At 43.2% G+C, this 13,251-nt stretch overlaps 1 protein-coding gene across 1 annotated transcript in view; it reads right to left on the bottom strand.

Annotated features, from left to right (window-relative positions):
* The window catches only part of LRP1B (LDL receptor related protein 1B), a 1,757,966-nt gene extending 1,752,718 nt beyond the window's left edge, over positions 1-5,248 (bottom strand). Inside the window, exon 1 of the mRNA XM_040358043.1 lies at positions 4,729-5,248. Within this exon, the coding sequence (XP_040213977.1) occupies positions 4,729-4,810 (82 nt within the window). The 5' untranslated portion in view covers positions 4,811-5,248. The remainder of the gene's footprint in view (positions 1-4,728) is intronic.
* Between the last annotated feature and the right edge of the window lie 8,003 nt (positions 5,249-13,251).

The following is a 13,251-nucleotide window of genomic DNA, read 5'->3' as shown; positions in this document are numbered from 1 at the left end:
ATTTTAAACCTCTTTATACACAAAAATCTGCTTTAATTACATCAAGTTATCAAAGAAATAATTAAAAAAAAAACGTAAGCACAATTGTGAAGCCGTCCAAATCCCAAAAACCTGATGTCCCTATTCCATAACGTACTCCCCACCAACAATCTACTGGAAGATCCACACATAAGATAACAATGGAAGCCTTACTAAGCTTTTTTTCATTGCAACAAAAGTTGACTGTACTTGGATAGTTTCTTATTAAACAAGTAGATTATTTGCAGTTTTTTCCTCCAATTCATTCCGAGAGAACTTCAATAGACTTCGAAAGATTGCATATACCACCTCCTCTTGCCTATGTTTCTGCCCCTCTTCATGCCTGTCAATCACTATCCTCACAACTTGCTATCTTTGCCGACAGCAGTAATACCTTGTAAGAGATTAAGGCAGCAACACAGTTGATATACTTTTTTTTATATGCACTAACAGTTACATTTTCAAAACAAGCTTTCAGGGCCTAACCCCTTCTTCTAAGGTCCAAACAGAACTCCCCTTTGAAGACCTTAAACAAATGGGGGTAGGCTTTGAAAGCTTGTCCTGAAAATGTAATGGTTAGGGCAAAAAAATATTATCAGCATACCCGGGACAAGGTCATCCAGTGCCCAGGGCAAAGATGCCAAACTGTTCACCCCCTACCCACACGATGTGCAAGCTTAGGGGATCCTACGCTCAGCAGTCACTCGCTTGTCAAAATCACTGCTGCTGCCACTACTCCTGTCAGCCTTGTAACAGAAGGAAGGCACCCCCATCACTACAATAAACCATTGTGCCCAAGGCAGCCGCCCCTCCCACCCACCCCTTGCCATGATTATCACTACAGTACTCATCTGTGTTGTCACAATTGTGCACTAATACGTTTACAATCACCTTAAGAGGTTAAGGGAAAGGCAGAAGGAAGTAAGTCACACAGAGAGGGCAACCAACACTGCCGCTGCCACTACTCCTGTCAGCCTTGTAACACAAGGAAGGTGCCCACATCCCTACAATAAACCATTGTGCCAAGGGCAACCGACCCTTCCACCCACTCCTTGATCTGGCCCTAATAATCTCTAACAGTACTCAACTGTGTTGTCACATTTGTGCATTAATACGGCTACAATCACCATAAGAGATTAAGGGATAGGCAGAAGGAAGTATGTCACATAGAGAGGGCAACAAACAGTGTGAACTGGAATGAGATCAGTCTGTTCTTACTGCTCATTTCAGCAAACCAGGGAAACTTTTTTCTGCTATGGCTATGTACCAAAGGTTAACATCATGTGCATAAAAGCACAAGCAAAACATATTTTTTTGTGCTTGTTTTAACACTTGAACATTTGGATGTTATTACATTTAACTATCAACAATAAACCTCCTTTATATTTTTATAAATGCATTATAATTTAACAAGGGTAATCAGTACAGTGATAACACAATAATATTATCTCGCGTTAAAATTGGTTGGCCTCCAGTGGTGACTCTTGGGAGGGCTGGTGGGTCCAATATATTTCAACACTGGGTTTTAGGTAAAGACCACACCACATGACCCATATTCCCAATTAAAGACCAAACTTGACCCTTGTAAACAATGAACCTCCTTCATTTTTAGTTAAGGGTTTAAATCAAGGACCTTTTTATAAATCTATTATAATATCATTGTACTGTTAAATTATAATTACATTACAACACAATAATATTATCTTGCGTTAAAATTGGTTGGGCTTTAGTGGTAACTCTGGGAGGGCTGGTGGGTCCAATATATTTCAACATCATGGTTTAGGCAAAGATCACACCACATGACCGATTTTCAACATTAAAGACAAAACCTGACCCTTGTTAACAATGAACCTCCTTCAGTTTTAGTTAAGGGTTTAAATCAAGGACCTTTTTTATAAATGTATTATCATTTAAAAGTACAATAACACAATAATACTATCTTGTGTTAAAATCGGTTGGCCTCCAGTGGTATCTCTTGGGAGGGCGGGTGGGTCCAATATATGTCAGCACCCTGTTTTAGGTAAAGACTGCACTGCATGACCCATATTCACAATAAAAGACCTAACTTGACCCTTGTCAACAATGAACCTCCTTCATTTTAGTTAAGGGTTTAAATCAAGGACCTTTTTTATAAATGTATTATAATGTAATGTATTATAATTTAACAGTACAATGATAACACAATAATATTATCTTGCATTAAAATTGGTTGGCCTCCAGTGGTAACTCTAGGGATGGCTGGTTGGTCCAATATATTTCAACTTCATGTTTTAGGCAAAGACCACACCACATGACCCATATTCACAATCAAAGACCAAACTTGACCCTTGTGTTGCAATAACATCTATGATATGGCATAGCTTAATTCTCACTTGCGCTCACTGGTGAGGTATTGAGATGTCTGGGATATTTGAATACATTTCCATTGACATTCTGTTCACATACTAATTGCCATGCAAAGATCACAGCCCCTGAATGAAAACACCAACACTGAAGAGCATATTTTTCAAAGTGCCATATGACTCCAAAGGACTCATTAATCTTGGGCCAAACACTGTAGAGATGTAAAATAGACTCATTCCGGTTTACCTTTCAATTATATTAATTTATGTGGAGAAGCCACACCTGCGTCTAACCATGTTCCGACACTGAGGGCGATGTGTATGTTTTTTGTTTGTTTTTTTGACGTCTAATGTGCCCAAAACAAAGCTGACTTTATCAACGGATAAATGACTCATGGAACTTTCTGCAAAGCAGCATAAATATATGAAGCACGATGCCCCGGGATCATTTCCAAGCAAGTTGAGTTGTGAGAAATATATTTAGAGGCAGGTTTTTTTTAGCCGGCAAACTAACAAGAAGGTATTAACTAATCTGGCGAAACGCAGAAGGCAACTTAGAAGCTCTTCGGCGAGACATTTGTACAAATCACCTTGGTAACCTATCTTCCTCTGACAAATACTCCGATATTACTTGGAGCAGGAATGTGCTTGGACCCTGGGTGTCGGAAACATAACAATGTCACCTAAAGAACCCAAATGCCATATGGTGCATGCTGAATGAGGCTTAGACGTCTCTGTGTCCATACAGTCTCCTAATGAGAAAAGGACAGTGTGAGATAATGAGGAAGATTCTTTTAAAAGACTCTCTGAATTTTGGACAAATTCCTTTCAAACAGGCCATGCAATGATATGCACCATTACACCGTAGATTGTTTTAATACTTGGATATGCAGTTCTGCAAAAGGCAATACCACTGATAGTTGCTCACTCGCAGTAGTTTAAATATAAAGCTGCTGTGATGTTCTTAGAGATGCTGACGGAGGGAGGTATGGCAGATTTGTAAATCCAGCAATATAAGGCAATGAAATCTTTCAAAGGGAGACCACGAGGTCTCTAAGGACAAAACATGTCACTCATGTGTGTCAATGCACTTCCATATTCTATAGCACCCAATTTATAAGGTAAATAGGAACCAAGCAGGGGCAACCAAGCAAAAATCATATTTTATTGTTCTAATGACACTAAGATGAAATTTGATTGGTTAACAAAAGGGAGGGTAACCTCACCAGTGTGTGCACTCTCTAAATATTTAAGCCCTGATAATGTAATGATATATGCATTACATGGAGGCACAATATGATACAAGAGCCCCTACCATCACGAGTCTATTTTACATACTGCATTTTCATTTTTCAGATTACCGAATCCCGAAAGGGATTTTTCCAAGTTGAAATAATGCATATTAATGGACAAGTTAAGAATTTCGTTAGCGAGTCTGCACTGTCAAATAACCTCCCCGTATGTTTTACCATAAGGTGTAGCATATGCCACTGAACACATTAGACATGCATGCATTAATATCCTTTTATATATTTTTTTTTTCTGTAGGGTAAAAATATGCCCTGAGCCAGGCTTGTAATTCATCCCCTGCCAAAAACGATAAACCTCACCCAGCCATTTCACCAGATCAACTTGAAAGAAACAGGAGAAAGAAGACAACATAATGTTTTATAACTCAGAACCTCGCTACCATTCTTAAATGCCTGCAGTTGCCTCCGCATGGAGGGCAGCAAAAGTTCCAAATCGAACACAGTTATTACAGCAGCACAGCTCTCCGTTGCCGCTATGTTGACAGCTTATTGATTGACATTGGTTCTCTTAAAAGATCCATAGCTAAAATCACAGTCTTAAAAAAAAGGGGGTCTTTTTTTCATCCTACACAATTACAGACGCTTGAGCGAGAGAGAGAGAGATATCACGAGGACACAAGTTTATAAGGCATTGTTGGTTCTGCAGAACAAAACTATAAAGCCTCAGACCATAATGTGCTATAAAAACCCTTTTCCTTGGTACTTGCTACCATCTACATGTGAAACCTATCATAGCACTACAGCAAGCTCAGGTAAGAAGATTGATAAGTCAGCTTCTGATTGAAATTCCTTCTGTCTCTAGTGAACCGAAACCAAGCCAACATCAGCCATGCATCCCTAAATGTCCATATTTAAGACCCTTAACCGGTAAGAATCCTGCAGCACCCGGTAGCCCCTTCTTTAAATACTCTACTTTTCTTACTGCCTAAGCATCACAAAGCATAGCAAACATTTAAAAAAATAATAATAATCACACTCCTTTTTGAAGAGCATCAGCCCCATCCTAAGAAGCTATAAAGATAACTTTGAAGTTGTGTCAAGAGATAGAGACTTCTTACCTGCATCAGCACCCAGACTCAGCACCTTGGCAATAGGCAGTAATCCTGATAGAGCCACCAAGGCTAGGAAGAACTCAGACATTGTTGCAGGCAAAAGGATTGAAAAGAGACTGCTGATGACTGCCTGGTTGCACACAACACTCAGCGAGCTTGGAGTCTAGTGTAATTTACAAATGTCAATGGAAATTCTTCTGCTAAAGCAAGCCAGCCTGCCTGCTTTCTCTCCCCCCCCTCCTGCTTCCAGCAGGACTTGTAGGTGTGTATGTGTGTGCGAGCTGCCTGTGTGTCTTGACTCCTCAATGCAGAATACACGTCTGATGTTACATCACAAGAGAGGGGCAGAGAGAAAACGAGAGAAGGGAGAGAAGCGAAGAGATGCCAGTAGGATTGGATCTTCTGATTAATCACACAATCTAACACATACACCCCAATCCTTGCCCATAAATCACCCCCATCAATGGCTAAAGAGCTGTTTGAACACACAAGGAGGGATGCACATAAGCCTAAAAAGACTGCATAGAACAATTCTGTTCTTCTGCTTCCTCCTCCTGTGTCACTTCACATCCATCTACAGCAAAAAAAAAAGAAGAAGCTGTTTTCTATCTAGTCATTTAATAATGGCATTGGATACATCCCACTTCTATTTTTTTTTTTTTTCACGTCAGATGCTATTTTATCTATACGGTCCTCTTGCAAAGAGATGTGGTGCAAATGCAAAGAAAAAAAAAAGCAGCTATGTAATTAGCTATAGAAGAAGCAGAAGGGTGGGGGGAAGGGGGGCTGCTTGCCATCTAGCTGCCTCTGACTGTGCTTGGTGGGCTGAAGGATTAATAAGCTTTTTGGGAAGGGAACCGGAGCAACATAATAGATGATTCAGCATTAACCAGTAAATGAGCAGTATCCACAAAGAGTGATTCATGGATTGCTCTGGATCTGAAGTCTAGCAGGACCCTCATCGAGTATAAATGATGCCCCCTTATGTTAGCCGAGAAGAAGGCAGGATTGCGTCGGAGAGTGGGCTCTGGTGAGCTGTCGGAGTTCATTGCCATGGCAGGTTGGCCGCTGACCTTTTAGGAGGCAGTGCAGCTGGATAGCAAAGGGTTAAACAGCCCACAAGGGGCTTTTAAATACATGTTATTGCCAGCATTGGGGCTGATTTACTAAAGGCTAATGCAGCATGACAACCAGGCAAGTGACCTTTTTTTAGAGAAGGGGTCAGCTTAAAGTGACACTAAAGGTTTAAATTTTTTTTTAAATAACAAACATTTCATACTTACCTCCACTGTGCAGTTTGTTTTGCACAGAGTGGCCCTGAACGTCCTCTTCTGGGGTCCCAAGGCGGCTCTCGCGGCTCCTCCCTGCAAGATCTAACCCCCTCTGGGAATCTCTATCCTGAGGGGGTTAGCTTGCGGGCATGCTCCGTGCCATACAATCGGCATCATGCGGCTGCGTCATTGGATTTGAGCGACCAGGCATGGGGAGAACGACGCGGGATCGCGCCCTTGGATATTCAGGGCTGAGGTAAGTAAAACGGGGGCTCGGGTGGGGGGCGGTGACTGCAAGGTGTTTTTTCATCTTAATGCATAGGATGCATTAAGGTGAAAAAACAAAGGTTTACTACCCCTTTAAGACCTACATATATTCCCTCAGTACAACGTTATGTTTACAACTAATTCGACCTTGCTAACTGAGGTTGATTTACTAAAGGCAAAAAGAACTGTTCACTTTGCAATGGCAGTTGCTCCAGAGCTTAGTAAATGAAGGAAGGCTCTGCTAACTTCCATCATCCAATCATGTGCAAGCAAAATGCTGTTTTTTCTTTTTCTTTAGTATGTGATTGCAGTGGCAGCCCATCCATAAGGGGCACAGCCCCCCCCTCCCAATCCATGCGCCTGGCCCCTAATCTACATGCAGGGTGCTTGATGTATGTATTTCAATGTTTTTTTTGTTGTTTTAAGCTCAAGATCAGAGCCATAGTCTCTAATTGGTTTAAACAATTGGTGGGCTTGGGGCACAGAGAACTGTGCTCTGAGCCCACCCAGTTGTGTGACAATAGCAAATTAATATTTGCTAATGTCTTCCTGTTTCGCCTCCCGGCCAATCAAGAAGCGGGTTCTGAGACCCGATTGGCCATGAGTCCTAAGACCCCATTGTCCAGGAGTCCGAAGACCTGATTGGCCAGAAGGAGAGGATACGACTGCCAGGATACGAAGGAGGCATAGGGGGGAGGCCGTAGCCGCGACCTGGATGAGGTAAGTGCCGATCGATGGGTGAGCAAGCCGGCAACCCGAGGGGTTTGGTGTGGGATGGTGGGCTGGAGTGACCAGGGGGGGTAGACGTCCCAGGTTTATTTGCCCCCTACCCCCCGACCAATTGAGCACCAGCTGCCACTGAGGGATTGAGTATTCTTTGAAATGTGAAGCTTTACCTCATTTGCTAATGTAGCGGGGTCACACTATCATGGACTACTGATAGCCTGAATCCCCACTGGAGCTCTCGTTATATTTGTATATATATATGTTGATATCTTTTTAAAAGCAATGCATTGTGGGATCAGAAGTACCAGGAGATATGGACTCCATTGACAATTAGTAGGAACAGACTACATTTCCCACAATGCCCTGCCCTTTTGGAACACATGACACCCCCGCACAGACTTATGGGGGAGGTTACTTAAAGGGAAGGAGGAGCTGACTTCGCTCTCGGGACCTGCATCTTCTCCTCCACAGAGCTGAGGAGGGCAATGCAGCCGCGCTGCTAGGCCTAAAGCCTGGGCCTGGATTCACCGGAAGATCAACCACCCAGAGGTAATCAAGACCAAGGGTGTCCAGCTCGTGTTCCAGGAGACCGGAGAAGCTCACCAGCTGACGATCGTAGCATTGGAGAGTCTGATACCGGAGACCGTATGTTGTGGAGCACTGACAGATCGGCTCGTCTTTGTGAAGAACTCAGGCGGATCGGGCCCGCTCGGGTGAGAGGGCACACGCCCAAGTTCAAATCCCACTTTAGCTTATAACTTAGTGTTACTCCATAGACCGGAGCCACGTGTTTGATCTCTGACTGAATCAGAGAGGCCCAACAAGTTGAGCGTTATAGACTTGACTGATGCTGACTGGAAATCCGTTCATCAGTATTGGTGTTCGTCATACCCTGTTTGGCTGAGTTTATTCTCTCTTTTACCCCTTTGGATTACAATTTAAAAGTGCACCAACGGTTGCAACATAGACTTTGTCCTTAGGAGACACTCATGAGCTGTTTAAGCCAGGCCTAGCAAAGTTTCTCCGCATTAGCGGTTTTGCAGGACTGCCCGCTAGGGGGAGCTTGCGAGCTTAGACTGCCTAAAATAACATATACTTAGCCATATTACCTTTTTAGTTTGGGTTTTCCTTTCTTTATTTGTTGACTCTTGTCAAGGGCCCTTGCAGAGTCATTTAGGTAGATTCAGGTAGATTGGAATATCTTTAGGGCGGCGTAGCCTAGCCTGTTTAGGCTACACCGCCGTAAATTAGCTAGTCTAGTAGTGATTTTCAATCTACTTACCTGCTAATTTACGGTGGCGTAGCCTCAAATGAGCGGGCGTAAGGGCGCCTAATTCAAATGACTTGGAGGGGGGCGTGTATCATGGTAATGAGGCTTGACCTCACGTTTTTTGACGTTTCTTTACACTGCGCATGTGCCGGGCGCCTACATTTCCCAGGGCGCATTGTGGCTAAGTACGCCGTACGGGCCTATTGATTTCGACGTGGACTTAAACGACGTAACTCCCGATTCGCGGACGACTTACGCAAACAACGTAAAAAATTCGAACCTCGCGGCGGGAACTGCGGCCATACTTTAACATTGTTATTCCACCTCATAGGTGGAATAACTTTAGGCCGCCTAAGGCCTTACGGAAACAGCGTAATTTGACTGCGGCGGGCTGGCGTACATTCGGGAATCGGCGTACAAGCTCATTTACATAATCTACGCTGGCCGCAATGGAAGCGCCACCTAGCGGCCATGCGAAAAATTGCAAGCTAAGACAGAACGGCGCAAGCCGTCCTATCTTAGCTTTGTTTATCTCTGTTTGAGCATATGCTTAAACATACGGCGTAGATTCCGAGTTAGGCCGGCTTATCTACTGATAAGCCGGCCTAACTCTTTGTGAATCTACCTAATTGTATGTTAATACGTGTGTAAAATTAATTTGTTATTCAAACCCCTTTATGCTTTTTACCATACGCAAAGTAAAAGTTATTCTTTTGGTTTGAATATATCAATTTTGTGAAGTGTGTTTACTCTTGGGAGCCACCAACTGGAGAAGGTAACAATATTATTGTATTACCATTGCATGTTTTATGTATGCTATTGTGGCCCCAGCCAAGTAGGGGGTCACAATACTATTGCATTAATCTGGTGTGCCAAGGGAGGGTTCGAGCCAATTAAAGGGGGTGAGTCAATTAATGAGAGTAGATCCCAAATCTAACCAGCAAATCCTGAGGGGGTAGCGCTACACTAAGATCTCACTTGCAAAGCACACAGTCCATTTGCCTTTTTTCTTTGTAAATATAACATTATACTGAGAGAAGATATGGAGGGCTAAATCTGACCCCTCTTCTGAAAAAAAGGTCACTTGCCTGCTTAATGTACTAAAATGTCAGCAAAAATGAGGAAATGTTGGTGAAATGATGCTATTTTGGTAAAATGTATTGAAGTCAATGAGGCCAAAGGTGAAAATAGGAAGGCTTAGGGGGATTTTAAAGGGTGCAATGGGCTTTATATGGCTCCTGAGGGCTATGGAAGCTCCTTTCAATTATCCTTGACCTGGCCTTGTGCCAAAAAAGCTGTCACTTATTAGTCCCTCATTATTTTACTTTTTCAAAGAAAGAAAAAAAAAAAGCAGCTTAAAAATGGAAATAAAGAGATACAACATATAAAGTGACAGTACACAGAAAACCACTGAATAACGAAAGGGTGAAACATTGTAGATACTAAGAATACTAAGAGGTCTATTTTATAAATTTCACTTAGGGGGTCTATTTATATAAAAAAAATACAAAATAAAATAAAAATTGCACAGGCATCACAAATGATTTGTGTTTCTCAACTCCAGTCCTCAAGGCGCCCCAACAGGTCATGTTTTCAGGATTTCCCTCAGATGAAACGGCTTTGGTAATTACTAAGGCAGTGAAACTGATCAAATTACCTGCGAAAAATAATAGTAAGACTGAAAACATGACCTGGTGGGGCGCCTTAAGGATTGGAGTTGAGAAACACTGGTCTAATATGTTTATTGCTAATGATAATTAGCTCCATCTAGTGGCCATATGTGGTATTTTCCATTTTGAGATATTACAGGAAAATACTACATTATGGCCACTAGATGGAGCTGACAATCAAAGGAAATGTACATATTGGACAAAATGTATTTCACTTAGGGATCTACCTATCTATCTATCTATCTATCTATCTATCTATCTATCTATCTATCTATCTATCTATCTATCTATCTATCTATATAGATATATCTATATATCTATATATATATATATATATATACCGTATTTATCGGCGTATACCGCGCACTTTTTTGCCCTGAAAATCAGGGCAAAATCGTGGGTGCGCGATATACGCCGATCCCCGTTTTCCTGCGCCGAGTTTGAATACTGCGCTGGCATATACCAAGCGCAGTACACTCGTGTATAGTCGGGCAGGCTCGGCTCCTCTCGCGCTCACGTCCTGGACGTACAGGACGTGAGCGTACACGAGTGTACTGCGCTCGGTATATGCCGGCGCAGTATTCAAACTCAGCGCCGGAAAGCGGGGATCGAGCGGGGAGCACGCCGCAGAAGGACGCCGGTCCCGATGAAGAGGACACCCAAAGCCGCAGACGGACCCCGGACCCGACGAGGCCGCCGATGGACGCCGCGCAAGACACCAAAACTGTAAGTACAAAAATCTTTTTTCCACAGGAATGCGGGTCCACTTTAGGGGTGCGCGCTATACGCCGTAGAGCGCAATACCCCGATAAATATGGTATATATATATATATAGAGAGAGAGAGAGAGAGAGAGAGAGAGAGAGAAAGCATTGAAACCAGCCAAGAAGCCAGAATTCTTATAATCAGGTTAGCATTGATGTTGGTCTTTATTGGGAACCTATCAGAGTGTCTGTCATCTATCACAGATGGTTATCACAATGGTTAATGGGGTAGTTGTTGGCAGAGCCCCTACCCGGCACTACCTGTAAGAATAGGGTAATGTCAGACCAGCTGTGATGCTTCTTCTAACAGGTTCTCTTTACATTCACACTGTCTTTGCTGAGCAAACTGCAGTGCAAAATGAGCAGTTTTTCATAATTTATTTACCGTTCTGGCATGTAAATGCATGTTAATGCATCCAAACACGTGTACAGACTAGGCTCATTTAGTGCTTGAACAATCATTAATTTCAATGGCCAGAATAAATTATTATTCTGGCCAATGAAATTAATTAACGCCCAAGCACTTGATGCACCTAAATGCGTTAAAGACGATTACATCCAGTGTGCATGATGGTTGTGCCCGGCTCTTCCTCTCATGAACTTGTCTCTTAATCAGCAGGTTAGACATGCCTTTGCCGTAGTCTGGTGATGTACAAAACAGATAATGATAAATCTATGTTCTAGAGATTTATTGACAATTGTGGAATTGTCCCAAGACAATACCTTGGTGTGTGTTCAGTGAGTTGGGTTACCTAAATTGGGATTCAAAGTGTATGGGGTCAAATTATGGTGGTAGATGTTCTCTAATTTCCTCCACTGGGTAAACAAATCCCCCCTTCTAGCACAACTCCCCCCAACTGCCGACCAGCAATAGTCTCACCCCTAAATCCCCCCTCCTAGCACAATTATTCCCATAAAATCCCTTCCCAGCACAATTATTCCCCCTAAATCCACAAATCAGGCACAATTTTTCCCCATAAATCCCCCTCCTAGCACAATTCTTCCCCCAAATCCCCCCTCTCCCCCTAAATCCCCCCTTCCAGCATGTCACCCCCCAACTCCCCTCCCAGCGCAATTCTCCCCCCCCCCCTAAATCCTCCTCTCAGCACATGTATTACCCCCTAAATCCCCCCTCCCAGCACAATTCTCCCCGCTCCCCCAAACTCCCCTCCCAGCACAATTCTTCCCCTCTAAATCCCCCCTCCCAGCACAATGCTTAATCCCCCTCCCAGAACCATTCTTACCCCTAAATCCCACCTGCCAGCACAAATCTTTACCCCAAATCTCCCCTCCCAGCACAATTCTTCCCTCAAAATACCCCCCCCCCCCCAGCAAAATGTGTATTCTCTAAATCCCCCTCCCTGCACAATTGTTACCCTCTAAATTCCACCTTACAGCCCAACCCCCCCCCAAATCCCCTGCCTAGCACAATTCTTCCTATATCCCCCCTCCCAGCACGGTTCCACCTCCCTCAAACTCCCCTCCCAGCACAATTCTTCACCTCTAAATCCCACATCCCAGCACAATTCTTTCCCCAAAATACCCCCTCCAGCACAATTTTTCCCCTAAATACACCCACCCCCCTAAATACCCCCTTCCAGCCTGATTTACCCCCCAACTTCCCTCCCAACACAATTCTTCTCTCACAAATCCCCCCACCCAGCACAATTTCTTCTCCTATAAATCCCCCCTACTAGCACAATTCTCCCTCTCAAATCCCCCCTCTCAGCATAATTCTTCTCGCCTAAATCTCCCCTTTCAGCACAATTTTTCCCCCAATATCCCCCCAGCTACCACAAATCTCCCCTCCCAGCACAAGTCCTCTTCACCATTCTAGCATTCAAGTTTTCAATTTTGTTGAAACCCTGGGACATTTCTGCAAAATCCAGGATGGTTGGGAGGTTGTGCCTCTAAGAATCTTGCACCCGGGGCAATTGCCCCTGCCCTCGCTACACCACTGACACAATGACACCCAATCACATAATGGGCCTGGAGGATTGAGAACCAATGTTCCAGAAGGGAGTGTGGGTGGGAATCGGAGCCTCCAGGATGAAATGATAGAAGATGATCAGATAAAAGTGTCCCAAAGTCTCTGTTATGAGTTCACACCTAGTCAAAGATCCACCACATAGAATCCGCTTTGTGAAATTTGCTGCAGGTTCAAACTGGTAAAATAGAAAAAGGAACAAATCCATGAAAATACAATGATTATCATTTTTTCGGCACCCTGTCTGAATCATGACAATTCTTTAGCTTCTGCTGTGCTTGATCTTACAGCAAGTTTCATATGAATGTCATTTAGAGATAGGTGTGCCCTCTAGTGGACACATTTCTATACAAAATATTACTGTGAAAACTATGGCACAGCGGCACAGGCACAAGCAATGTAATTCAAAATTTTACATTAATGGCACAAAAATAAAATCTTGCTTTAGATACACAGCAGCTCCGTGGAAGATATGCTTAATGATCTTGGAACGGTATGGATGATTTCCATATTATTTTGCCTACTTCTGTTTATGTTTTCTTATTTGCTTTATTGTCATCGGCTTGGGTGAAGTA

This window comes from Rana temporaria, chromosome 6 (genome assembly GCF_905171775.1).
Source record: "Rana temporaria chromosome 6, aRanTem1.1, whole genome shotgun sequence".
Taxonomy (NCBI): domain Eukaryota; kingdom Metazoa; phylum Chordata; class Amphibia; order Anura; family Ranidae; genus Rana; species Rana temporaria.
Note: the sequence above shows the minus strand (reverse complement) of the source record. Positions and strands in the feature narration are given on the sequence as shown.